The sequence below is a fragment of the Rutilus rutilus genome, assembly GCF_951802725.1.
Source record: "Rutilus rutilus genome assembly, chromosome: 24".
NCBI classification, from domain to species: Eukaryota; Metazoa; Chordata; class Actinopteri; order Cypriniformes; family Leuciscidae; genus Rutilus; species Rutilus rutilus.
Genome location: NC_140228.1, coordinates 10,961,214 through 10,989,042, shown reverse-complemented (window position 1 = coordinate 10,989,042; position 27,829 = coordinate 10,961,214). Strand labels below are relative to the sequence as shown.

At 39.6% G+C, this 27,829-nt stretch overlaps 1 protein-coding gene across 6 annotated transcripts; it reads left to right on the top strand.

Annotated features, from left to right (window-relative positions):
- Positions 1-553: 553 nt before the first annotated feature.
- tnk2a (tyrosine kinase, non-receptor, 2a) lies at positions 554-27,162 on the top strand. 6 transcript variants are annotated; one of them, XM_084399333.1, is made up of 17 exons: positions 554-669; positions 2,132-2,279; positions 4,368-4,545; positions 4,735-4,805; positions 20,426-20,653; positions 20,746-20,901; positions 21,553-21,830; positions 21,907-22,033; positions 22,112-22,258; positions 22,407-22,501; positions 22,845-23,039; positions 23,730-23,821; positions 23,929-23,973; positions 24,054-25,426; positions 25,514-25,609; positions 25,710-25,837; positions 26,071-27,162. In XM_084399333.1, the coding sequence occupies exons 3-17, from the start codon at positions 4,383-4,385 to the stop codon at positions 26,075-26,077; spliced, it is 3,201 nt and encodes a 1,066-aa protein (XP_084255459.1). In that variant the 5' UTR covers positions 554-669; positions 2,132-2,279; positions 4,368-4,382; the 3' UTR covers positions 26,078-27,162. The 6 variants fall into 6 exon arrangements, with proteins under 6 accessions (XP_084255459.1, XP_084255457.1, XP_084255455.1 ...); XM_084399331.1 differs by lacking the exons at positions 554-669; positions 2,132-2,279 and adding an exon at positions 4,036-4,217 and having other exon boundaries at positions 20,447-20,653; XM_084399329.1 differs by lacking the exons at positions 554-669; positions 2,132-2,279 and adding an exon at positions 4,036-4,217.
- Positions 27,163-27,829: the final 667 nt, after the last annotated feature.

Genomic DNA, 27,829 nt, shown 5'->3' with positions numbered 1-27,829 from the left:
ATGTTTACTGCTGTGTAAGACTTTATTATTTTCTTACTTCACAAGACATAAAACAGATCTGTAGTGGAAAAACATTGAACATATGTCTTTAATCTGCACCTGATGGGGACAAACATTTGTGTTCATATTTGTTAAACTGAGGGCCAACATTTTAAAAAGAAAAAAAAATCCAAACGATGTTAAATAATAGTGTATTTGTAACTGGCTTCGTCTATAAAATAAAAATAAATAAAGTGTGTGTGTCAGTTGGTGGTCCTCACAAGCAATTGAAGCAAATATGCTGTAATGGAGTGCAAAATCCCCATAATGCACCATGAAAACCAGTAGGTGCTGGCTGTTCAGTGTTCATCAGGTTAATAACATTATACTAGGACTTCATTTGACGATGTTATAGTAAATTACCTTAGAATGTGCCGCAACTAAAACATTGTAGAGCCCAATCACACATGTTCAAATGCCAAGTTTATATTAAATCTTCATTCGTTATATTTAGCTTAGTTTAAGAACCACATAAGATTCCCATAAAGATACAAACGCCCCCGCGCGCTCGTCTGCGTAAAAAGCGCTGTCTGTCGCTTTAAGAAAGAGATGCATCCTTGTACCGAGGGTGAAGAAGGATTACGGCCGCTGATCAGCTTATTCTCTTTCTTTAAAACGACTATTTAAGAGGTAAGTATATCATTTTAACAGTCTTGTCTGTTTTGATATATAATTCACTCAAAACTACATGAATGTGAGCTCGGACTGCGGCACTGATCAATGCAGGTACCTCTGCGCTAACCATCCTGATGACTGACTGCATCACTACAGAGCATGTGATCAGTATTATAACACCGGCCTTTAATGCCTATTTGGTTGAACTAAACTATCTATTTATAGAGAGGTTACTTACGCTTGTTTGAATTAGCTTGTTGTGTCCGCCTCTATCTGAAATAAAGAAGAGTGGCTGTGTCTCAAAACCTAGCGTGCTGTCTAGCTAGACCACACTGATGGGCCTGAGATGAAGACTCGAAACGCGCTCATGGTTCCTGAAATGCTGTCCAGATGGGAAACTCAAAACGTTTTATATAGTTCCTTTTGGACCGACTGCCCGGCTTATGATTTATATTTCTATTCGATCTAAGCAAAATTTTAAATAAAATGTTATAATTTAAAGAAACCACAAGATGCGGTACAGTAATATCACGGGTAAATTGTGTTCTTTAGCACGACTCAACATACGACAAAACGCAATTGTTCAATATGTAATAGCCTAATTCAGTCACAAACAATAAACAATGATATCCCCAGGTAATATAGTTCATTATCCCAACTATCCGGTTGCCAAGTCTTGGTATAGAATTCAACTGGTCACAGATTTAGATCAGGGCTATTTTTACAGTTAACTAAAAAATAATAATTAGTTACATGAAATAAAATAAATGCTAAATGAAAAACAAAATCATAAACTTATTTTATTTCAGCTAGTTTCCAAAGCAACATTTGTCATTTTCATTTAGTTTAACTTGATGTAGCCTACTAAAATAACTAAAACTGAAATAAAATTCAACCAAAACTTGACATTTAAAAAATTCAATAACTAAAATGACAAAAACACAACAAAATTACTTACATTTTAACATTAAAATGATGAATACAAATCTCAGTGATGCTAAAATAACATGGATTTAGATTACTTTCAGTTATTCGAATCTTTTGAATCCATTCTCCAAAAAGATTCATTTAGATTTGAATGCTGTTGTTACGCAAGTGGCAAAAGTGTTTTATGAATGACATGATTCATTGAATCATTCACTCAACAGATTTGTTTAACACAGAGTCGTCTGTGACCAAAACAAGCGTTATTATACAGTACATATTAAGTCCGAGTCTTATACAGATTCAAAACACTTGCTGATTTCGGAAACCACATACTAACATACAGTAGATACTAGATACAGTCCACAAGAACGATTTGAATATGTAAACTGGATGATGTTCACCTTACAGGGTTCACGATTATCCCTCTTATGTGCATCTATGTGTGCAAATCTCTGAAATCAGTATAAAATGTTTGAAAATACACATTGTAACAAGGTAATAAAAGCTCACCATGATTACTCATGTCTGCATATGTAAATCTGTTGTGCAGTTTGACGTTGCCTAGTCAGAAGCGGCCTTGATTTGGCTCATATGTGCCTGTCATGGCCTTGTCAAACACTGGACCGCCAGAGGACCGTCCCTGACATCTTCTATTTAGTGGACATTTTCTGAAGACCTCGGGACTGGCCTAAAGCTTGGTAAGACCACTTCTAGATATCAGTTCACCATAAATGCCTTGCTGGATAAATAAGCAAGGCTATATTTATCTCTCTAAACTTAGAATGTCCTGAATAAAAGACTGAATTGTTAAATAGGTTATGACATATTTAGAATATTGTTTCTATATGGGCTGGACCTCTTTATAAGGTCTATCTATCTATCTATCTATCTATCTATCTATCTATCTATCTATCTATCTGTCTATCTACGTATTTCTATTTAGTTCTCTAAACTTAGAATGTCCTTAAACAGACTGAATAGTTTAAATTGGTTATTAAATATTTCATAAATGGTTTCTAAACCTGCTGTACCACTATATAAGGCCGGTGTGAGTCTGTTGCATAAATATAATATCTCACAGACAGTATCAGAGGGTGGACATTTCCACCTACCCTGTCTCCTACGACAGTGTCCTGTATTGGAAATCCTCATATTTGTGCGTAGAGGATCTCTAGAAGGGAAAGAGATGCCATGTGGCATTCTGTCTGTTTCTCTTAGTCATGCTCTAGTTGCCAAGGGTTAATGCGTCATTGTCACACTCAGCGGGTGATTTATGATGATTTACGTGTTTCGTGAAAAAGTGTGAATAAATATATTTTATGCACGTGTGTGGGCTGTTTTAATTCAGGGTGTTTAGGCAACTCACAATCACATTCTCTCTACACCTTTCCCCACTCTCTCTTTCGAAAGAGCTGCATAAATCAGTAGTGAATGGGTAAACACGTCCTGATTTACTGCTCCATAAGTGGATGTACATTTCCCCAATAGAATCAATAAAGTTTTGACACCCTTTTTGTCTTTCTCTCTATATATTACACGACTCTCTGGAATACTTGATTCTGATTGGTCAGTCGGCTAAATCTGTGTTATGTCGGGGCACTATCTATCTATCTATCTATCTATCTATCTATCTATCTATCTATCTATCTATCTATCTATCTATCTATCTATCTATCTATCTATCTATCTATCTATCCATCTATCTATCTATCTATCCATCCATCCATCCATCCATCCATCCATCCATCCATCTGTTTGTCTATCTATACATCCGTCCGTTATAGTGCACATACTCTGGCATGTAGTGTGGTGACACTTCTGTGAGTTTGAATCCGGCTAGAGACGTTTCCTAATCCTATTTCAGTAATTTCCTGTCACTAGAAAAATGGCCACAAATAAAACAAAGGATTTGTACAATGATGTTGACACATCAATATGACCCTTTTTTTTTCTTTTTTTTTTGTGGGCGAGGTTAAGCTGTGCGATGTTGAGCACATTCTGTTTTGTACTGCAATACTGCTTAAGGATTGTGTCTTGAGGTCTGCCTCACTCGTACTGCACCTCGCAGTGACTCAGCAAGAGAAAGCAAAATTCTGCTTCTGGAAAAAAAACCCCACTAATATGGAAATGCTTTTCCGTTAACAAGCTGTGACCTTTTCATTCATCTGACTGAGACTTAAGGAGATGAGACAGAAGATGGATCTTGACATGTTTGGAAGACAGGACAGGACTGCAATGAACTGGATTTAAGGCACTGTGCGCACTGATTCATTCATCCAAAAGGGTGGGAATAATCTTTCACACTAAGTCTCAGGAGGCTGGGCAGAGGTTTTGCAACAGAAGACACAGTTTCACATGAGACTGCAACAATTTTTTCGGCAAAGAATCAGATTACACATGCTATTCTTGACTTTAGCTTATAAAAGAGAGCTTCATGTTGCGGCTGATGGGAGGAAGAAGAATCAAAGAAATATATCTTGCAGATTAGAGGAGACGCTTGACAGTTTACTGTGAAAACAGGACACACCCCGAGGGAGTGCAGTTCACTCATACACACACTCCCTGAAAGCACTGCTTTCCATGCACAAATGGCGGCAGTCTCAGACTACCAGCGACACTATAATGTAAAAGACGAGGTAAAAGATGCTGTGTGCTGTTTCCTCTACACAGCAAAAAATATATATTTTTGTTTTGGTTTCCAGGAAATGTCCTTTAAATAACAGATTTACTTGAGAAGCAGAACTGTGGAGGATAATATTGTTTATGCTTATGTTGTGTGTGTGCAGCCGGACGGTGAAGACATGCAGTCTGACGAGGGTACGGAGTGGCTCACGGAGCTGCTCACCGACGTGCAGCTCCAGCAGTATTTTCTGCGTATCCGTGACGACCTCAATGTCACACGTCTCTCACACTTTGACTATGTCAAAAATGAGGACCTTGAAAAGATCGGCATGGGCCGCCCAGGTGAGTGGGGTTGCATGTGTTTAACTGTGTGAGAGGAGTTTTGAATGTTAGAAGAATTCATTATTCAATTATTTATTTTATTTGGGGTGAATATTTTATTATATTATATTATATTATATTATATTATATTATAATGTATTATATTATTATATCTTATTATATATTTTTCATCCCTCTCTGGCTCCGCAGGTCAGAGACGGCTGTGGGAGGCAGTGAAAAGGAGAAGGGCCATGTGCAAACGGAAGTCATGGATGAGCAAGGTATGGTGTGGATCCTGAAATGAAAAATGCCTATATATATATATATATATATATATATACACACACACATATACACAAACACACATATATATATATATATATATATTACTGTTATTTTAGTTTTAATATATTACAGGGTGGTATGACTGGTTGCTCACTGAAGCTAAGCAGGGCTGAGCCTGTTTAGTCCCTGCATCGGCCTCCTCGGAAAACCTGGGTGCTGCTAGAAGAGGTGTTAGTGAGGCCAGCAGGGGGCGCTCACCCTGTGGTCTGTGTGGGTCCTAACGCCTCAGTGTAGTTATGGGGACACTATACTGTCAAAAAGCACCTTCCTTCGGGACAGGGCTGGACTGGGACAAAAAATCGGCCCGGGCATTTTGGCCCAGACCGGCCCACTATATGATCATAAACACCACCCATCTTTGCACGCCCTTAATTATATGCATACCAACTCCTATTCATTAAAACCACTAATGCCATGTAATGAGTGAGTATAGGAACGAGTGAGAGTTTACAGATGAAATAAGTACAAATTTGACATTTATTAATACAGTCGAACTATACTCCACAGACAGTGGTGAATCCTAAAACAAGCTATAAGCGGCTCTGGCATAGCAATACAAGTGTTTCTTACAGGATTTTTTGTTAAAACTGTGGTGGGTGGACCTTGGTTCTTCTAGGGGGGTTCGGGGGCATGCCCCCCCGTGAGAAAATTTTGTGCATTTTAATGTTAAATTCATCAATCTGGTGCACTTTGAGAGTTCAAAATGAAAAGCTCCAACCCATATTCAGTGTGCAAATTAAACAAAGAAAAATTCAAACCTCTTTTAGTTACAGTGTCTATTTACATTACACCTACTATATAATAGTTATAATATTAATCCAATGACAGTAATAGCCATATTTTGTAAAACAAATGCACTAAAAAATAAAGGACACTTTTTTTGTAACAATTTCTATACTTGAAAGAGATAAGCACATGATCTTTTATTTTGACGCAAACTGCATCAAGCTTTTATTTTGGCGGAAAACATGGTTTACAAACGCCTGTCATTAAATTTCTAGTGAATTGCGGTAATCGTCAACTATGCAGATGTGGAAATAATCTGTAACTGGGTTATGGGTTCCTACACTCCATCATGACATAGCCTAAGTGTTTTGAAAGTAGTTCTGCTTACCGCAGGCTCTACACTCTCTCATCTCTCTCCTGATCCTCCGTCCTCACTATCATCATCTGCCACAGGAGCTGACAAAGGTCAGAAAACATATATTTTGACACATAAAGCGTCTGCTTTAAGGGCCTGGTTCTATTTTTTCACGCTATTTATCTGCACATTCCTTGCGTTTCTTCTCCATCTCGCAGACTATTCTGGCAGATATTACACACTGACACTGCTGCACGCTCGCTCACTCGTTTAAAGTTGTGATTGGGCCAGCCCAGTGTCAATCAAGGAAAGAACCAATGGGCCGCTGATCTACGTGTTTCATGGGCTGGTCTGTCAGAAAAAAAACTAACACTGACTTTTTTTGACCAATGCATTACACCGGCACAAACCCAAAACGCAAGCAAAACAAAACAAAACGAATGGCCCGCCGATGTACACATTTTATGGGGCGTTAAAAAAAATAATAATAATAAAAAAAAAAGAAGTATTTATGAGATGTATCGGCCCAAAAAGCACGTCGGCCCACCGGGCATTTGCCCGGTATGCCCAATGGCCAGTCCAGCCGTGCTTCGGGATGAGACATTAAACCGAGGTCCTGACTCTCTGTGGTCATTAAAGGAACCCCCCCCTAAAGTCGGGCTGTGGTTTCCATGCCCTTGAGCTGGCTCTGGGTCAAGTCCTTTGTGTGAAGCACAAAGTTACTTCCTTGCTTAGCATGAAGCTCGGGAAGTGGCCGTAGGGAATGCTGTCACTGTATGTGACCTGAAGGGGGAGTGTTTTTGGCGTTTCAGCGAAACTGCCATTTTTTTACATCTTTTGTCACAGCCATAATTTGGCATGCACTCCCCTCAGCATGGCAGCGTGGGTAGATCGTTCCCCATAGTGCTCTGATGCAGTGCGAGTTCCCTTTCGAAAGGGAACGTCTAAGGTTACGACTGTAACCTATGTTCCCTGAGAACAGGGAACGAGACACTGCGTCTTCCTGCCATGCCTCGGGGATGCCTGCTGAACAGTCCCCTCAGATGATAACTTGTTGACATGTTCTCCAGGCTCCCCTTATATACTTCCGGGTTGCCCTAGTGATGATGTCATAGGCTGTCGCCGGCCAATAGGATTGCCATGATTAGATAAGCGTTTCAGACACCGGTTCACGTGAAGGATTTCCCCATAGCACTCTGACGCAGTGTCTCGTTCCCTGTTCTCAGGGAACATAGGTTACAGTCATAACCTGAGACGTTTTCTAAAGACATATCTCTCATGTCTGTGTGGCAAGTATTCAGTTCATAGATAACTTCACAGAGAGAGACGGCAGAACGCAAATCATGTTTGTTTTCTTTATTTTTGCGAAAAGCATAACAATTTGTTATTTTTGTGAGCATATGCAAAAAAAGTAGACACATAACATTTTCAAATGATGTATAAAAATACAACACAGGCTCATTGAAAAAACGTTTCTGTGGCAACATTTTTGCAAAACGCAAAATACATACCAATACGTAGCCTACATATCACTGCAGTTTCTAAAAGTAATGAACACTAGAGGCAGTAAAACAGCAAGCACTGTTTTCACACAATTATAAATACAGGGGCAGATAATGGATTAATAAAGACTTTTAATTAATAAAGACACTTTGTAAACGAATATATTTTGGAGTTTGCATCACTTAACCAGCTCCATATGTTCAGTTTTACTGATGAATAAGCTTGCTCGATTGCTCACCTGGTACAGAATTGTACTTGTGATGCGGAGAGCTCAGGTACAAACCCTGTGAAAGACGAGTTACGATGTAAGAGCTCAAGTTCAAAACAAAACTAAAATGCCATGTTTACGATTACATTTGTGTGTCGCATTTGCTTTTGTTAACACTATATTGGGTAGGTTTAGTGTAGGTGTACGTTATTTTAAAACGTGATGGAGCGTTAATCTTTTAGCACTCACCGGACATTTCAATTCAGAACTGCAGTGAAACGTACAAACACCGATGTAATAAAACGTTGCCATAGTCACGTTCATCTTTTCCAGAAAAATACTACGTCACTTTTAGCGCCACTCACTGGACATTTCACTTTGAAACTGTCGCGAAACGTACACGATGAAACATATTTTGCGTTTTGCAAAAATGTTGCCACACGTAGGCCTACTTTTTTCGAATAAGCCTGGGGTGGAAAAATCGATGGAGTATTTTGAGTCGCTGAGAAAAAAATTGCCGGTACGGCCGCCGATCCCTGGGGGTCAACACAATATATTATTTCATATATTTTTCATAGGTTACACAGCTGGTTGACTCATGACAGTAGGACACACAGCAGCAAACTAAATAAAGACAAATACGCCAAGGAACAGACGGCATGCCACATACACCGGTGCAATCTTGGGACATCACATTTTTCAATACATTTAAACCATTTAATTTATTGATCATAAATCTATGGAAATATATTTTCTTTTAATAAGGGAAGACCCGTGCATCAACATGAAGTGAGTCTAGCTGCTTTACTAAGACAAAAGTCATCTGTTAATCTCATATGTAAAATTCCAGATATTACAATTTAAACTGTGTGTTTCAATATATTCATGCAACATTAAAACACATGCTTTAGACAGAGTTTACATGTGAAATTGTAGAGTTACATAGCCTGGTAATACCAAACTCTGCTACTTCACTTTGCTTCGTAGACATAGTCTGGAAGGGCATAATTGAAAAGCGTTTTCTTTCTCACGGGGGGGGGGGGGGGGGGGGGGGGGGCTTGTCTGAAGTTTAAAATCATTGGTTACCCGTAAGCCAATCACATAACGTTTGGTTATGGCGTGTGTTATGCGCATGCTCAGCCGCATCTAACTTCCACTGTAAACACATGTATGATGCGAAAACAAAACCATCGAGCGAAATACCGGAGTGAACATGGCTGTGAACGACTTTTGCAGATTATGTGAAGTAAATCTACGCATCCACGGTACAATCAGCGTGTACGTCACGGCTCTCAGCCCGCCCTCTGTTCGTTGATTGGCCGGCTGGTTTGAGGCCGGAGGAAAACGGGGAAAACGGTCGCTATCTCAGACTGAGTACAGAAGCGAACTGAAATTGAGCGGAAGTACGAAGTCTGACGTAGTCAGGCTAAGAGTTACATGTGATACATGTGAAAACTGGCAAAAGACGTCAATTGCGTTTTGGGAAATAGCAAATGAGCACTTTCAGCACAAAAGTGTTTCAAAAACAGAAATGTATTATTGATAACTGTTCACCATACAGTACAAAGCTTTAGTGTTAAACTTAACTTGTAACTTTCAATCAATAGAAATGCAATGAAAGAAGATTTATTTATCTCTCAATTATCAACACGACAGTTCAGGTAACTTTTTTTCCCAGAGGATTTCAAGATGTAAACAGTCTTACACCAGAGATCTTTCTGATCTCTTACTGTCTTGACATCAGTAACTTTAAATATCTCATATGGAGGAATCAGAACCTCTTTCTGTTTAGGAAACTTAGAATATTTTATCACATCAGCACCTTCACACGTGTAGATTTCAAAACAAGATTTAGTTCCAAAATCTTCTGCTATTTTTTTATCAAAAGAGGAGGACGTAAATGAGCCTAAACGAACCTCTTTGTCCTTAACATCTTTATCAAATTCCACTGTTGTGCCACGATAAGTTGTATAGCATTTTTTCTCTGTTGCTTCTGTATTTTTCTTTAGAATCGGTATTGCTTCTGTCAACAGAAATTGAAGTGAATACCATTTGAAATTCCCATCTTTGTATATTTGTTTCTCAGTACGAATGGCTCTATTGAACTTACTAAATACTGCAGACTGATTGTTAGTGTACACATAAATGGCAATTGAATGAATCTTTTTGAAGTTATCTTCTTGTGTTGCATTTTTTTCAGCTTCTTGATAATCAGAATTAAAATCATTGTGAAACATTTCCTTTGCCAGATTTTCCAGGTGTTTCATGTTCTCTCTACAACCATCATATTGATCATCAACAGAATTCAAAGCCATATCCAATGGATATTCAGCAGAAGCACTGTGATCCTGCAGCGACAGGAATCATAATGATCAGTCATCATTATTCATACATGTAATAATCATACTCAAACACAAGCTCACCTGTCCTAGAGCAGTTAAAATGAAAAGAAGAGCTTCAATGATCAGCAGCATCTTGATTCAGTCAAATCCCTCAGATGATCCAGTAGTAGATCTAGTGAAGTGCAGATGCTGCAAGACAGCAGGAAACACAACAGCCTTTCACAAATACTAAATCTATGACTCAATTAGGAATATGTGCATAGATTTGCTCAACTGAACAGTTTACACAACTACTAAATCTGTAGAGCAAGCATATTCTGTCAGAAAGGAGAATCTGACGAAACTGTTATATTGACCTTTTACCACACCCCCAAAATTACTTGTGAATTTACTTGTCTTACTTGTCTCAGATTCCCTCAGTTGTTTTCAGGAGCTCAGGATCACTGATGAGAGAGGAAGGTCAGGCAGTTGCTCACAGCCGGACGACAACAGTGATCTTGGGAAAGCAGGCTTTTTATACCGGTTATAATGAGCGCGTTCTGAGATGTCAGTTTGATAAAAAATTTACTTGTGGACTGTGACAGTCCAGTTCACTTCTTTTTCCTACATGGTTCAGATAAGACAAGAGGATACAAATTACCTTTATGTCATATCAGAAATGTGAAGATTAAAGACTATAAAAATGTATTGTGGTTCCAAAGTTAAGCAGTAAAAGAGAGGGACATTTATTTAGGTTCATTTGAATCCTCATGTCTTGGATCACTTTGAAAAGGACGTTCTGAACGAGGTTTGTTCTGAATAAATTAGAAATTTGCATCCTCCTCTCTTAATCATACCAGAGCGTTTTTGGAACTGCATTTTTAATGGTTGAAAGTGCTGATCTGATCTCCAATTGAGGTGTTTAAAGTCAAAGATGGGAAAAGAGAAGAGGTCAGATGCCTTGAAAGAGAAGTGACTTGAACTTTTCAATGAAATCAAGAGTCTTTTTGTACCTGCATCAGCAAATTATTTGTAGAAATTTTAAGCAAACGAGTTTAAGTTTGCTTGTTACTTGTTTATTTATCTTCTTGTTTATTTACTCATTTATTTAAAAATGTATTTAATGCTATTATTACAGAAAATGATGCACATGAAATGTGAATCATAATTGACTGCCGTTTGAGACTTCTTCACTGGCATAACTCTCATGCAAAGTTTGCACATTGCTTGTGTGATATGATATCCACTGACTCACCTTTATGGCTTAAGATGGAAATATTTTCAATATAGCGACGTGGCATTTTCCTTCATCACCAGTTGCTCGCAAAATGATGGACAATATAAACAGAAATTGTAATTAAAACCTCTCAATTAAAACCTCTCAAAACTAGTTTTGATTCGGTATTGACTATGAAGTGCTACCTATTGCAATACACTATTGTCAGACTACAGCAACGTTCTCCCACGTATTTTGCTGCACTTATTTCCGTCGTTGGTACAAGTAGCAGTGGGTGGTAATAGATAAGAAATGTACAGTTTTCTACCATCTTGCTGATAATGTTTTTTTTTTTTGTCATGGGGCAGTCCTGCAGCCTGAATCCCTGTAGGTGAACCACCCTTTCAATGGAAGCTCTTTTGATTAAAGCAGCAGAACTGGTTAAATTTAACGAAAGAAAAAATGTAATATGTAATAGTAAATTTTAAACAGAATAAAACAAACTTTTAGCACAGAAAAATAGAATCAAAACAAAAGTTAAAAATAGAGAGGACAACAATATAGCCTATATTTCATATTGTAGACGTTGGTGGGCAACAGAAGCCTATTCATCTACAAACAAACAAAACAAAAACAAAAATACACCAAAAGACCATCATAGGCCTATCTCGCAGTCAGTGAAAATAAATTAGGTGCAATGACGCTGATTATTTTTACTATTTTATCGAGGAATAATACAAATGAAGAGCGCTTTTCTCTCGTGTGCGCGTGTAGCAGGTCCAGTTCTGAACATAAGGAATTCCCGGAATTCCACACAGCAGACAGCAGGCTGGCTTCAAAACGGCTGTATTTATTGACCCTGGAAACATATGGGACAATTTGATCAGAATGTTATCCGTTGCGCCAACCTCTTTCCACGTTAGGCCTATAGGCTACAATATTAACTAGAAAGAGTGAGAAGAAAAAAAGCATCACCAGCGTTCATTTGCGATCTGAGGCTGATGTAATACAATTGTATAGCCTACATGTTTAACATTAGCAGCCTACACATTAAAGCGAATAATCCATTACTGTTGTTAAACGAAAAAAAATTAGTAAGTAATAAATGGCTGGATGTGTATTCTTCAAACATATCAGTAATAACATATAAGAATAATGTTTGTACAAATCGACAACAATATTCCCTCAAAACATCAGGCACATTCACATTATAGAACCATAAAACCAGCGTAATAGTTGTAAGTAACGTGATAGAATGTATTACAGAATATGAAATAAAGATAGAATACATCTGTTCAAAAGCACAATCCACATATACATTATAGACCCAAATTACATAAATTAGATCACTTTATGGTTAAGTTGAAGAATTTAACATAGGCCTACCTGGAAACATATGGGACAATTTGATCAGATATCCGTTGCGCCAACGTTGCGCTTAACACTTTTAAACATACCAATATTAAATGGTGAAAGTGAGAAGAAAACAAGTGCGTCTTGCCTCAACACCGTCCATTTGCGATCTGAGGCTGACGTAACTCACGCACTGACCCTGTCCCAAATGGCACCTTAAGCACGCGCGGCCTTCTTCTGAGTCCGCACTTTCGTGATGTAACTGCGCTTTGACTGTCGGGAAGAAGTCTGCTACGGAGCTCGTATCAGTGCAGATCTCTGCAAAAGTGCGCATCGAGGACGCAAATCGACCGCAAAGGGGGAGCTCGCAAGCACCCTTTCTGAGACCTAATGACAAATGGGACACCCTACGGTCTCACGGACGTAACGGACACACGCATACTGCAGGCTGCAGCCAAGTCCACAAGACCGAAAGTGCATATGAAGTGTGCCATTTGGGACAGGGTCATTAGCCGTTTCTCAATACCAAGTACGCAAACTTCGGACTTGAGTCCTTGGTAGTTCGGACTTGACAATTTCGACTCAGGAGAACGAACTCCCGAAGACGGGAGGACGCAAGTCCGATAATTCTGCAAATGGAACAGCGGCGTAGGGTAGAGTGGGGGGAAACGCCCCCCTTAAGGAAAATGTGACATTACAGTGAAACAAAACATAAATGTGACTAGAATTGCCATCCCGGTTTTGAGTGACTATGGCAGGAGTTATTCACCAAATATTAAAATTGCTCAGCCTTCATAATTAATTAGTATTTTCACTGAAAATATTTTTGTACAAAGGGGGCGTTTTGCCCCAGCGGTGGGGTAAAACGCCCCCCAAGGTGGGGTAAAATGCCCCCTTTCTTACCAACCAGTTTGCTTCATAGATCAACAGCAAAATTAAGAGGGGCGTTTTACCCCTCAGCGTAGGGGGCGTTTTACCCCACAAGCTATGAGTTTTTAAAAAAATGTTTAATTTTTAAAATATAATTATATTCCTTATAAATAATATATGATCTCAAACTACAGACTTCACTATTCATCTATTCATACATCACTGCGATATCCTGCAGAACAATATTCTCTTAAACACTTATTTACTAATATCTGAAAATTATAGCATTTACCATGTAATCCTCTTCTCTTCAAATGTGTCGCTGGTGTCAGCTTCTCCGTAGAGATTTGTATATCCCCGTTATCAACGTAGTGCATAGCAACAGTAAAAATGTATCTTGACTACTTTTAGTGGTTATTTTGGGAAAAACAGGTGGGGGGCGTTTTACCCCAGGGGGGCGTTTTCCCCCACTCTACCCTACTTGATAGCGTCACTCAGCTCGCTCTGGCTATTCCGGTTATCTCTTTATATATATATATCTAGGCTACAAATAAAACAAAATATGTTATAAACCACCACTCTGCCTCTTATCATTTTCATTTAAAAAAATCTTAAACATAATGGCCACACAAATGTGGTTCAGGCAACGCAATTGATTATCTTCACTGCATATATTTATAACAACACGAAATATAAAACACAACCCTGACTCTTTTTGTTTTCATTTTAAAAATATGATAAAAAAACATTATAATATTGATCATTAAAACTAACATTTAGCAAAAAGAGACAGGGTTGTGTCATTTTATTTTATTATATATGTACATACAGTGAAGAGAATGTAGGCAACATGTAGCCTATAATAAATTATTTTATATGTTTTAAATATATAAAATAAAATGACATAACCTTTTTTGTTAAATGTCAGTTTTAATGATCAATAATAGCCATTATAAAAGTATAAGTAGCCTAAAAGGTATAAGAAGCTATACAATAATAAAGCAAACGATTCAGTCAAATATATAAGTCAGCTCTCTACAACGTTAAAGTTAAATAGACTAAATATATAAAGCTATGAAACTTCACTTTGCCCTCAGCCAAAACGTTTTGTCAGGGAACAAATTATAGATTAATGAGACAAATAAAATAAATAAATCGCCCGTTAGATATACACAAGATGATTTATATCTCATGTTAAACCACTAGACTAGAGACATCCGAGCCAGCGGCAAACGTCAGAAGCACTAACCGAGGAAAGGCTGTTCTCGGCGGGGTAACGTTACATGAGCGGCGAGCGTCCGATTGCCTGGATCTCACAACTCCGAAAACGTCAGCTCAAATTTTTAAATAGGCGCTATCTTTATAAATAAACCAAAGATTTGAGCTTTAAACAACTACATTCTCGCCTGAAAAACTCTTAAAACTACATTTCGTGACACAATAACAGCAGTATTTTTAAATTACGCGGGGTTTCTCCTCTTGCTGGTTGGTGTGAGATGCATTCTGGGATACCTGGCTGTCTCAAGTCCGCACAAGTCACCTCTCGATGCATCCTCGGTAAAAGAGGCGGATCAAGAACACATCCGGGGTTTTGAACTGGACTTGGCTAGATGTGAACTTTGAATTGGAACAGTACTTGGGCAGCGACTGATGACGTTTCACAAGTCCACAAGTACAGACAAGAACGCATATTGAGAAACGGCTACTCTCTAAAAGGCATAGCGCGCAACACTGATAAGCGTCCCATTTAATGAAACATCTTAATTGATAGTTCCTTTAACCACAATAACATTGCATGACTCACTCGTATAAGTATTTAATAGAAAATGAAACCGAAAGTCGGTTTACTTCATAGAAAAATAGTTTTGGGAAGTTCATCATATAAAAATAAAATACAATTAATATTTCTCTCTTCCCAACTTGCTACATTCACCCCCCTGAAGTTCACAAAACTAGTCTAATACTAGTGACTAATCGACACTGGGAATGTGATCACCCTCTGACAAAATCACAGTTTTTACATGCAACAAACATGTTACCCAACTCACTGGGAGAGTGACAAAAGAAAGTTGGCCAGACTCTCAAGTGTCCACCCGCAAAAAGAAGTGCCATTAACACTACTTCAAAGATACTCAAATGATCACCACTATTATTGTACCCCAGATGAATAATTCTGACAGGGGAATTCAACTCCCACTTAAAAAGCTTTTGACCTTAGAAGGCTGAGCGAAGGGCTACGTAGGAGGGTTTTCTGGGTCATAATTTTAATCAGTCTATTAACTGGTTTTATCAATCTGCCAGCCCTTGTTCTGACTGTGTGAGCCATTTCAGACGAAGGCTGAGCTACTTCCCCAGGAACTCCGTCAGGTGGTATTGACTCTTCCATGTCACCTTCAACTTCCTCAACATTCATATCAGAGGGGTCAGATGTGGAACTCTCACTTTCAACATCTGTTCCATCAAGGACATGCTCTGATCCTGGTCCGAAACTTTGATCTCTGGTTTCCTCTTCTATTGATGGACTCGATAGACAAGCTGGAGAATGACTGCTCCACCAATCTCATTACCAGCATCCTCTAATTCATTTACAGTTTTGTCGATCATAGAGTCAGCAGTCTCAAAGTCCGACCCGGAGTCATCGAAAGCTGGTTAAACACAATCCTCCCTCTCGTCAACAGGTAAGAAATTTGCACGTAAAAGTAAGTTCCTGTGAACCACCTTCTCCTGATTGGTCCTGGTGTTCCTTACACGGTATCTTGTATCTATAGATACCACAACATGTCAAGTCAAGTCACCTTTATTTATATAGCGCTTTTTACAATACAGATTGTATCAAAACAGCTTCACAGTGATACATGAAAATAATACAACAAAGTTTGTTTCTAGAAGAAAAATGCGTCATCGTCTACCTTAAGTAAGGCAGATCAATAATATTGTTGATAATATCTGGCTGACTGCGGTAAACCTCGGGATAAACAGAGAGACTAATATTAGCGTAGACGCTAATATTCCTTCTTATGATGTACCAAGTACATCAGGATTTATGGGAAGTGTTCCCGGTTCCGGCTGATCTAAACTATGCAGCCTAACATTGAATTATAGAAGTCTATAATGTGTTATGTGTATGCTAAGCCAAAGAGATGTGTTTTTAGTCTAGATTTGAACTGACAGAGTGTGTCTGCTTCCCAGACAATGTTAGGAAGATTGTTCCAAAGTTTTGGTGCTAAATAGGAAGGTTGAGTCCCAAACATGTAAGGTTGAGTCCCACTTGTCAGCCAGCTTGCGCCGTCCACGCTCCCCTTTATTAGCGAGCAACACATAGTCTCCCTCCTCAATGTCTCGGCCTTTGACGTCTTTGTTGTAATGCTCAGTTTGCCGTTGTTGACGGGCAAAGCCAGTTGACTCATGGGCCGTACAGTTGTAAGCCAACATCAGGGTTTGCAGCATTTGCGGCCAGTCCTGTTTGACTCTCGGACGCAATGCCCTGATCATATTACCCAAGGTGCGATTGAACCTCTCGACTTGGCCGTTGCCCATCGGGTGATATGCTGTGGTTCGTGACTTCTGAATGCCAGCAATCTGCAACAGTTCCTTGATCAACCTGCTTTCAAAGTTCACTCCTTGGTCCGAGTGGATTCTTTGTGGAAATCCATAAACAAAAAAGAACTTGTCCCATAATTGAAGAGCAACTTGAGATGCTGACTGGTTCCTGCACAGAAATGCTTTAGCCATTTTCGTGAAGTGGTCCATTACCACAAGTACAACGCTCTTGCCAGAAGAATCCTCAGCAGACCAGAAGTCTATACAGACTAACTCTAGTGGACTGACAGTTCGGATGTTTTCGGGGCCCTCCCCTCTGGTTCAGGGGTTTTTCTGACCACACAACATTGACATCGTCTCACATACTCACGGCTGTCACTTTCCAGTCCAACCCAAGAAAATCTTTATCTAGCCAAAGATAACGTTCCTTGACCTTGGTGGCCTGCCTCATTGTGGATGCCGCACAAGACTTCACTGACCAGTGAATCAGGAACTATGAACTGGTAACGTGTAAACTTAGTCACTGGATCCTTGCAGATACGGTACAGGATGCCATCCAACAGCTTTAATCTGTCCCATTGCTACAACAGTTTCCAGGCCTTGTAAGGTAGAGACCTGCACTCCCGCGGGACTACCACGGGACCCAGTGCAACCGAGTGCGTCGCGGGACAATATTTGATGGGTGAATGCGGGTGCGGGCGGCAAGATATTATTTTGTGCGGGTTGCGGGAAAATAAAATTATTTGCGGGAAATATCTAACAAAATAAAATAACTAGAAACAAATAAACCGTTATTTATCTAATGCACAAGCAACAAGGATAACTAAAATAAAAACGATTTACAGGCGCAAGGTCGGAAGCTAACTCTCGTGTGGTTCATAGGCACGGAACAGCCAAGCCTATACCACACAGAGCAAAATGTCTGCACTACATGACTCAGGTGGATCGTTTAGTGCTACAGATATTAGTTCGTTATTAAATAAAGGAACATGCAAAACTACAAATCCAAACAAAGGAAAATCTGATATTTGGAAATGTTTTTCAGTATGCGACAGCGATGGAAAGCACCTTTCTTTTGCGAGCTGTGACAAATGCAGCAAAACACTCACATACAGCGGGCACAAGTCTGGAACTTCAGGTCTGAAGCGTCATGTGTGCACCGTTTTGAAAGGCCAAACTTCCCTGACATTTACGGCTAGTCAGTCGAAAAATGTGTTGACTTTGTTTGTGCCGACCTTATGACACCGTCTCTGGCCAGGGTTTCATTAAACTAGCGCAGCACCTCGTTGACACAGCAGCCAAGATTGGAAAGTTCGATGTGAAGGAAATTTTGCCTCATCCAACAACATTGTCACGAAATCTGAGTGAAAGGGCACAAACACTAAGGAGAGCTGTTGTCGATGACATGACCGATACAATTGCGAAATATGGTTGCGCAGTGACTACTGACATCTGGACCGAAAACTATCGGAAAACCTCCTTTCTGTCAGCCACAATACATTACATAGACGCAAATTACGACTTGGTGTCAAGCGTGCTCTTTGCAACCCCATTCGATGCAGGCACTAAAACTGGCGACAACATTCAAGCTTTCTTATTTCAAAATCTCAGAGTATTTGGAATAGATAGTTCACAGGCTTAGACCAACATCAGTGTTTCTCTGCTCATCCTGAACTGAAGCACAGGCTCTACTCTTCATCATATTATCAGTGTTTCTCTTCTCGTCCTGAACTGAAGCACAGGCTCTACTCTTCAACACAATGGTGACCCACAAAACAGACAGAAACACTTTACATCCCAACAGAACATTAAACACTAACAGATCTCTTCTATGTGCAAAACATACAATAACGTTTCATTTCAAAATTTACTCTCATTTTATTGAGTTCAAATAATTTTTTTTCTAAGTGCAAGGAAATTTCTGAGTGAAAATAACTTATTTCATTTAGTAAATTCGATTCTTAGGTTTTTACAATACATTACTGTTTTTAAGGTAATCTACTAGCAACAGTCTTGCCAGTATATTACTGTTTGTCTAACTTACATTTTATTACTGTTAAAGGTGACATTTCTTGAATTTTGTTATAAGAACGTTCTCCAAATATTCAGTGTTGGTTCTGGGAACGTAAAAAATTTCCAGTTTTCTTGACGTTGGAGGAACGTGTTCAATCAATGCAGAAATGTTCTCCAAAAACACCTGCGATTACTGATAAAACACAAACTTAATGAAAGTCAAGGGTCAAGAGCCCAACTAAAGCAAACACTGATCTCCATGATGGTGACCTCAAATGAAACATTTTCAATAAGACATTAACATCTAAACCTCTGTTCTTTCTCAATAAGAACTTCTGTAGACGTGACAGAAATAAAGTCAGTCTGGTTAGTAATAAGTGAAGCTGGTAATGCTGTTTGTGGAGTTGTTTAATCAGATCTTGAGAGAGTGTCTTTTATCTTCAGTTCAAGGCTGTGGCTGAAGAAAGTTGTAGTTTGTGTTCTTATTACTCTTTCGAAAGATGTTTGAAAGAATGTTTCAGGAACATCATATTAACCTTTAAAAATACCAGGATGTCTTTCGAAAAAGAGTAGGGGTGTAACATCGGCATTCTGTCCCTCATGGACTCTTAATAATCCCCATATACTGATTGGCTTCATCACTGTCTCCTCTCCACCAATAAGCTGGTTTGTGGTGGGCATTCTGGCACAATATGGCTGCCGTCGCATCATCCAGGTGGATGCTGCACATTGGTGGTGGTTGAGAAGATTCCCTCCTTCCATATGTGAAGCGCTTTGAGTACCCAGAAAAATGGCTATATACTATAAATATAACAAATTATTATTATTATTTTAATTTTAGTTTAATTTTTTGTATCATTTTATTCATTTTTTAAATTAGTGCTATTTAAGTGTAATTATTTTTTTTATTTCAGTTTTTAGTACTTTTTTTAGTATTTACATTTAATAACTTGAACTTAATTCAGTTTTTTGCCAAGGCAACATTTATTTTATTTATTTTATTTCAGCTTTATTTAAATATATATATATACACACACACACACACACACACACAAACACACAATATGTATATATATATGTTAAGGAGATTCCCCCTTCCATGTAAAGCGCTTTGAGTGCAGAGAAAAGCGCTATATAAATGTAATGAATTATTATTATTATTATTATATATATATATTATATATATACTGTGTGTGCGTGTGTGCGTGTCTGTGTATAGGGATAGATCACACAAAAATAAAAATTCTAATTCTGTCATCATTTACGCATCCCCATTTCATTCCAGACCTGTATGACTTTCTTTTTAAATAAGTCTTTTTTTCTCATAGCTGCATTTAAGCTTCACATAGATTATCACTGATGTCTGCCAGGTTTATAAATGACACCTCTCACTGTGTGAAAAGCTACTGCATCTTGGAGTCAGAGGCAGGTGGAATCACCCTCAGCCGTAGTCTCTGTGCTTGGGCCAGCAGGTGTTCACCGGGAAGCGTCCTGACTCCGATTCCCAGACTCCAGCAGTGTTCCGCAGCTCATCCCCGTCATCAGCTCAACCAGACGGTCAGCCAGCCGATCTCACCTGCCTCATCAGTGATAGAGACCTCACCCTCTATGAGAAACTGGGAGACGGCTCCTTCGGAGTGGTGAAACGTGGAGAATGGCAAGCCCCCTCTGGAAGAGTGGTAAGAGGGAAGGAAGATAAATATCACTAGTAATGATTAGGTATCCATATGCAAAATGAATATAATGCATAGAGTTTCTTCCTGTGCTGTAGCTGAGTGTGGCTGTAAAGTGCCTGAAGACAGACCTGTTGGACCAGCAGGGTGAAGGTTTAGATGACTTCATAAGGGAAGTTAACGCCATGCACTCCCTGGACCACCACAATCTCATTCGTCTATATGGTGTTGTCCTCACACACCCCATGAAGATGGTGAGGAATGAGAATTGAAGTACTAAAAATGGCATTTTGTGTCTTTAAAAAAACAACTATGTTCCTATATAGTCTACCTTTATGGTATAGCAAACAAACCTAAACCAAATCAAACTGAACTACACTAATACTTTTACTTAGCAAGGACACATTAAATTGATCAAAAGTGACAGGAAAGATTTTTACATTGTTACAAAAATATATTTCAAATAAATGTTGTTCTTTTGAATGTTATAGAATCATTCAAGAATCCTGAAAAAAATTGTATCTGGGTTTCCACAAAAATATTAAGCATTACAACACTGATAACAATAAGACATGTTTCTTGAGCACCAAATCAGCACATTACAATGATTTCTACAGGATCATGTGACTGAAGACAGGAGTAATGGCTGCTGAAAATTCAGCTTTGCCATCACAGGAATAAATCACAATTTAAAATAATATATTAAAGTAGAAAAGTCATATTAAGTAGTATTAATATTTCACAATATCACTGGTATTTTTGATCAAATAAATGCAACCTTGTTGAGCATTAGAGACCTTTTTTCAAAAACCTAAAAAAAATCATACTGACTCCCAACATTTGAAATTTAGAATTGTTAATGGTTTTAATTTTTGTGTGAACTACCCATCTTATTTGTGTTTCAGGTGACAGAACTTGCCCCATTGGGTGCTTTGTTGGACCGCCTGAGGAAGCGTCAGGGTCATATTTTGATAGCGGTGCTGTGCCACTACGCTGTTCAGATCTCCTGTGGCATGGCGTACCTTGAGTCCCGACGATTCATTCACAGAGACCTGGCTGCACGCAACATCCTGTTAGCCTCCAACGACCTCATCAAGATCGGTGACTTTGGCCTAATGAGGGCCTTGCCTAAAAACGATGATCATTACGTGATGCAGGAGCATCACAAAGTCCCTTTTGCCTGGTGAGAAGAGTTATAGACCACCATCTACTTTTTATTCATTCCCCCAGCCCATGTTGACATGCCCTGTGCTTTGCAGGTGTGCTCCAGAGAGCCTGAAGACCCGTACCTTCTCCCATGCCAGTGATACCTGGATGTTTGGAGTAACATTGTGGGAAATGTTCACTCATGGACAAGAACCATGGGTTGGACTCAATGGTAGTCAGGTATACACACATACCTGACTCTAAACTCTTTTTTGTATAAGTAAAGTTGGTGTGACATCTGTGTGTCCTTTTGCATAGATTCTCCATAAGATCGATAGGGAGGGAGAGAGGCTTATCAAACCAGAGGACTGTCCGCAGGACATTTATAACGTCATGCTGCAGTCCTGGTCGCCCAAACCCGAGGACAGGCCGACATTTGTGTCCCTCAGGGACTTCCTTGTGGAGGTAAGGTCTTGAATAGCAACAGCAGAAGGTGATTATACTGGTTAGAATGTCCTTCTATCAAGTCTTTTTATTGAATTGCACATACATCAGAATGTCAATATAATTATTGGTTGTTTTAATTGATGAAGTCTTACTAATTCACTTATAGACAATGCCCACTGACATGAGGGCACTGCAGGACTTTGATGAACCAGACAAACTTAAAATTCATGCCAATGACATCATCACTATCATTGAGGGCAGGTGAGCACGCATTTTAGAGTTTTTTGAGGGCATGTGAGGACGTATTTGAGAGTTTAGAGTATTTTAGAGCCAGGTTTGAGTAACCACTGTATTATGTGGTCACTGTTAACCTATGGCCCAGGAAAGAAAACATTTTAAGGTATGCCAAAGTCAGAATTTGATCAATAGATTTAATAATCATTAAATTAATTGCAATTATTTTATTCTTGACAGTCCTAGTTTTTCACCATTTATGCTAATGACACGAATGTTTAACAAAGCAGCCTTGCTTTCTTTGAAAAACATTTGTGTATTTACTCTAGTTATTTTAGTCTGTTTTTACAGCCTAATTTCTGTGCTGCAGAGCAGAGAACTATTGGTGGAGAGGTCAGAACAGACAGACTCTGAAGGTGGGACAGTTCCCGAGGAATGTGGTGACCTCTGTGGCTGGTCTGTCTGCTCATGACATCAGCCGACCTCTCAAGCACAGTTTCATCCACACAGGCCATGGAGACACAGACCCACACCGAAGTTGGGGCGCCCCTGACAAGATCGATGAGTAATATTCCATGACCATGCACGACTGACCTCTTGTTAGCAGACTCTATGGATTTTGTTCTCTTAGGGAACAGACCGCTTTACTTGTGTTCACCACTAGAGAGCAGCAATATATTATTTTTAACCCAGTAATTCTTTTAAACCTTTTTTATTCAAAAGCCCTCCATCTGCTGTAATTATAATAAAGTTTCTTGCTTTTAAACTTTTTTAATGGAAAATTTGAATATTGATATGTTAAATTTTATTTAACCTCGATTCATTTTGTGATTTCAAATATTTCAAGAACTGTATGATACAGTGGCCGAAAGAGCTCAATGCGCTGAAACTAAAAACTAAAACACATGCAAATAGAAAAAAACAGCAAACTAGGAAAACATCGTCATCAGTTTAACAACACATGTGCTCCAAATACTCACAATACAACCAAATACAGAAACGCACTGCAAATACTCACAACGGACATACGATCAGGATGTTAAAATAAACAAAAAACTCACCTTTAAGGTCATCGTCAACACCACTGACAAGTAGACACTGAACAATAAGCATGTCTCATCCAGGTTTGACACTTGTTGTTAGTTTTTGCAGCGCGTTTATGTATTTGGTTGCGTTGTGAGATTTGCAGCACATGTGTTGTCAAACTGATGAAGATGTTTTATTTAGTTATTTACCCAATGTGCTTTGTGTTCAGTCTGTACCTTGGTAATCCTATGGATCCTCCAGATGTTCTTGGGATGGATTCAAATGCGGCCAAGCCCACTAAACTTCCAAACCGGGCTAAAAGTAAGCAATTGCTTGATCTTGTTGAGCTGGGCTGTTCTGCTCTTCTTCAAATTCACCACTTCTCTCTGTCTTCTTTTATTTCTGATCTTTTCTTACTGTTGTGTCAGAACAACCTCCCCCCAGACCTCCTAAACCAGCAGTTCTTCTTAAGAGTAAGAACCATTTATTTTCTTCTAAGAATCACATGACAAAACCAATTTTCCTAAAGTTTTGCCTTATGACTTGTTCCCAGAACCATTTTACGACTCTGTGCTGGACAATGATGATGATCTGATAGTGACGGGTGTGAAGAAACTCTCGCTTAAGACTCCCACGTACCTGGGTTTACGCCCCTGGCCTTGGGAAAGCACTAGGCCGAGTGACCGCCTTAGCGAAGTCTCACTCATTGACTTTGGAGACGATAGTTTCAGCTCTACATCACCCTCACCCATTACCGAGACGCCCAACCCCAGCACAGCGAAACCACCCTTATCCTACGCCGCATCTATCTTAGATATGGCGCCACCGCAGAGCCCCAATCGAGCCCTACCCAACCCCATGCATCCTACTCCTGTGGTGGATTGGGATATGCGGCCCCTACCTTCTCTTCCGGCATATGACGAAGTGGCCTTGGAGTGTGCTGAGCAGGAAGACATGGAAGTGAGCTCCATAAATGCATCTGCGGTGCAGGAAGACACTGTATCTGAACAGACACAATCAGAGGATGACATTAAAGTCGATGGTAAATGCAATGTGGAGGACAACCTCTTTCAACCATTTAAGCTTGGTGAGGAATCCCACTCGTTTTCGCAATCAGCAGACATCTTCAAGGAGCTACAAAGGGAGGTGATGGTGAAGCTTCGGGTCCCTCCGACCGGACGTTCCCTACCTTCTTCACCCCTCCCAACTCCTTCAGCTCTCGCCCCGCACCGACAGATCATCCTGCCCTCCTCCTATGAGGACAGGCCTCAAATTCCTCCAAGAATCCCAATCCCACCCATGCGGCCCTCTAAGCGGGCAGGAATATATGGCAGCAGACTGTCGGTTTCTCTTGGAGACCAAGAAGACGTGAGCCGCTGTCCGCCTCAGATACCCCCAAGGGATCACGCTCTTTCTCAGCCCAACTCTCGGGCACCGAGCCCTATGGTGCCGCAAGGCGGCTCCCCTCAACAGAGATCCAGCCTCTGTTGTGTCGGATCATTGGGCTCCTGCCTATCCCCGTCGTCATATTCCTCTGCGCCATCCAGCTCCTCCATCACATCATCTACGTCAACCGCCACCACTGCAAGTTCTCAGTACGGATCTACTGAAGTGGGCCAGACTCCGGCTAAGAGTCCCTGCATCCTCCCTATCGTGTATGGTGGCGTGAAGGCCAGCAGCACTCATTACTACTTGCTACCTGAGAAACCGGCATACCTGGACAAGTATGAGAGGTTCTTGAAGGACTCAGAGGGAAACAATGAGAAAAAAAACACAAATATGGCCACTGTGAGGCCTATGGTTCAACAGCAAGTCAACAAGCCCAGTTCTTCCCCCGGCCACACTAGTAACAGCGGGACTTCCAACAGTCTGGCCTGGCCGAGCAGCACCCAAGCAGGTGTCTACAACCGTGTCACGATACAACAAGTAAGCAATTTTTCACCAGAGACTCTCACCATTGGCTACTCAATGATGTCATGGTATTCTGAGATGACTGATTGGTTGTTTCTGTAGGTGCAGGAGGCAGTACATGGAGTCACTGTAGAGGAGTGTCAAACGGCCCTTCAGACACACAGCTGGAACTTTCAGGAGGCCGTGAAATATCTGAAGGTATTTGTGTGCTTCATTTCAGACACAAAAGAGAGAGAGGTGCTCATGGATGATGAAAGATCTTTGAAGCATTTACACAGATGACTGTTTCCTGATGTAGGTGGAGCAGTTGTTCCGACTGGGTTTGAAGGCTCGGCCTGAATGCGTAGAAGCTCTGGAGAGATGTGGCTGGAATCTGGAGCAGGCCAGCACTCAAATGCTGGACTCCTACGGTCCATCTAGACATAGGTAGTATAACTGTATGATTATTAAAGGAATAGTTCATCCAAAAAATGTTCAATACATTTATGTCCGTACAATGAAAATCATTGGGGTCCAGTGTTGTTTTTGACCCCACTGATATTCATTATATGGAAGGTAAAAAAAAAACAGAATTCTTTAAATGTCGTCTTTTGTGTTACACAGAAAAATAAAGTAAAGAATACAACATATATTCAACATATCTCTCTGATTTGTGTCAGGTTCTAATGGCAGGAAAAGGAAGAACAGAGCTGATCTCCGTTCCACTCGATCCAATGAGAATTTAGCTCTTTGACTGTGGACCAGTTATACAATAGATGTTTGCTAATAGATTATGCAGGTCACTTGAATATTCATTGCTTAACTGCTTATAATCAATACAAGAAAAATGCAAAATTCACTTACTTGAAGTACAACAAGTGCAATGTGAACAGTTAAAAATGAACCATGTACATCAGATTGTGTTTATATATTTTGCTTAAGTTTTAAAATAGAGAAAAGTTTGCTTTTCACTGCATCAAATGTGACTTTACCCTACTGCATTCAGCCTGTGAAATGTTTGTAGTTTATTTATTCAGAATATTTTATGCAGGGGTGTAGGAACCATCTGAAAAGTGGGGACATAATTTAAATCTTATCAGCACTGCTTAATATTAATTGAGCGATGTGAGTTGTAATGGTTGCTACGTCTCCTAATTTAATGTAAAGACATTGCAGGGTATACTGGTCAGACATTATAAGCTTTTTACTGGATGTATAGACCTTTATGAATGGATGTATAGACCATTAAGGTGCAGTCGCATTTACTGTTGTTCTGCGAATTTTTGTGTAAGAAGTCCGTCATTTCAATAGGAATTGAAATCCATGTGATCAGCAATTTCGTGTGAGGGTAAAAGATTTCCCCACACAGATTCCTCAAAGGGTTCAAGGTCACATGGCGAATGACCAACTTGGTTTGAAAGTGACTTCTGTGTAAGCTGTGCTTCATACATCGCTACATTATTGACAATGGACGATGGACTTTTTCCTGTGAAATTTCATGATAATATGACCTCACCTTTATGCATTATCTTTTACGCTCATACTTCGGTTAACTCTCATTCATGATGTTGCATGCAGTATATAGACCTTGTTGCTAATATCAGCTTATATTCGTTTTTCATTAGCTTTATTCTATTCTGTGGTGGTAAAATTAGTCGCCGCCTGAGACTGCACAGATCACCCACAGTTGGTCTTTTTTTTTTCCATGCCTCTATTATTGTGGTTTAATCTATTTTAGATAACCCACGATTAAAACAAACAAACTGTGGTCGAACTGAGAATGTTCATTCCTCATGTCAAAAGCCTGGCTAGACAAGACTATTTTAGAATAAACCCATTTTTCATGTGCCATGATGGCTGCAGACAATACTGTAAATGCACTTAGTGTATTCTTAATTCATCAGTTTCTTGTTAGTTTTGTTGGTCTTTATTGTCTTTATCACGGGACCAGTTGTTCTCAGTTGCTGATTTAGCTATTATGAGAATATCATCTTTTTCATTTACTGGAACTCTGCTTTGAACTTTGCATTTTGCGATTTTGCTCAGGTTCATATATCACAGGAACAGCACTTAGTCTCTGTATGAAGATTAGAAGTTTGTATTAATGAAATGATCTTAACTGGAACTGAATAACAGCTTTTTATGTGCATTTTTCTTCTGTCAGAACATGTCGACCGTGCATCAATCACACACAGACGTCTTACTAAGCAAATTGAGGCTTTTGCTCTGTGCTTGTGTGCTCTGTAATTTTCATCTGCCTCCTTTACAGATTCTCAGTATTCTAGTTATGTTTTACCTGCACTGGTTTTGTGTTCATGTCTTTGCAATTGTTGTTCAGTTTTTGGAATATAGCCTGTGTCAGTGCTCACCTTATGTAGGTTGCCTCCCACTTTTTCTGAATTGGGTGGCAGAATGCTGGGCTTACTGTAAAAGCTTTAT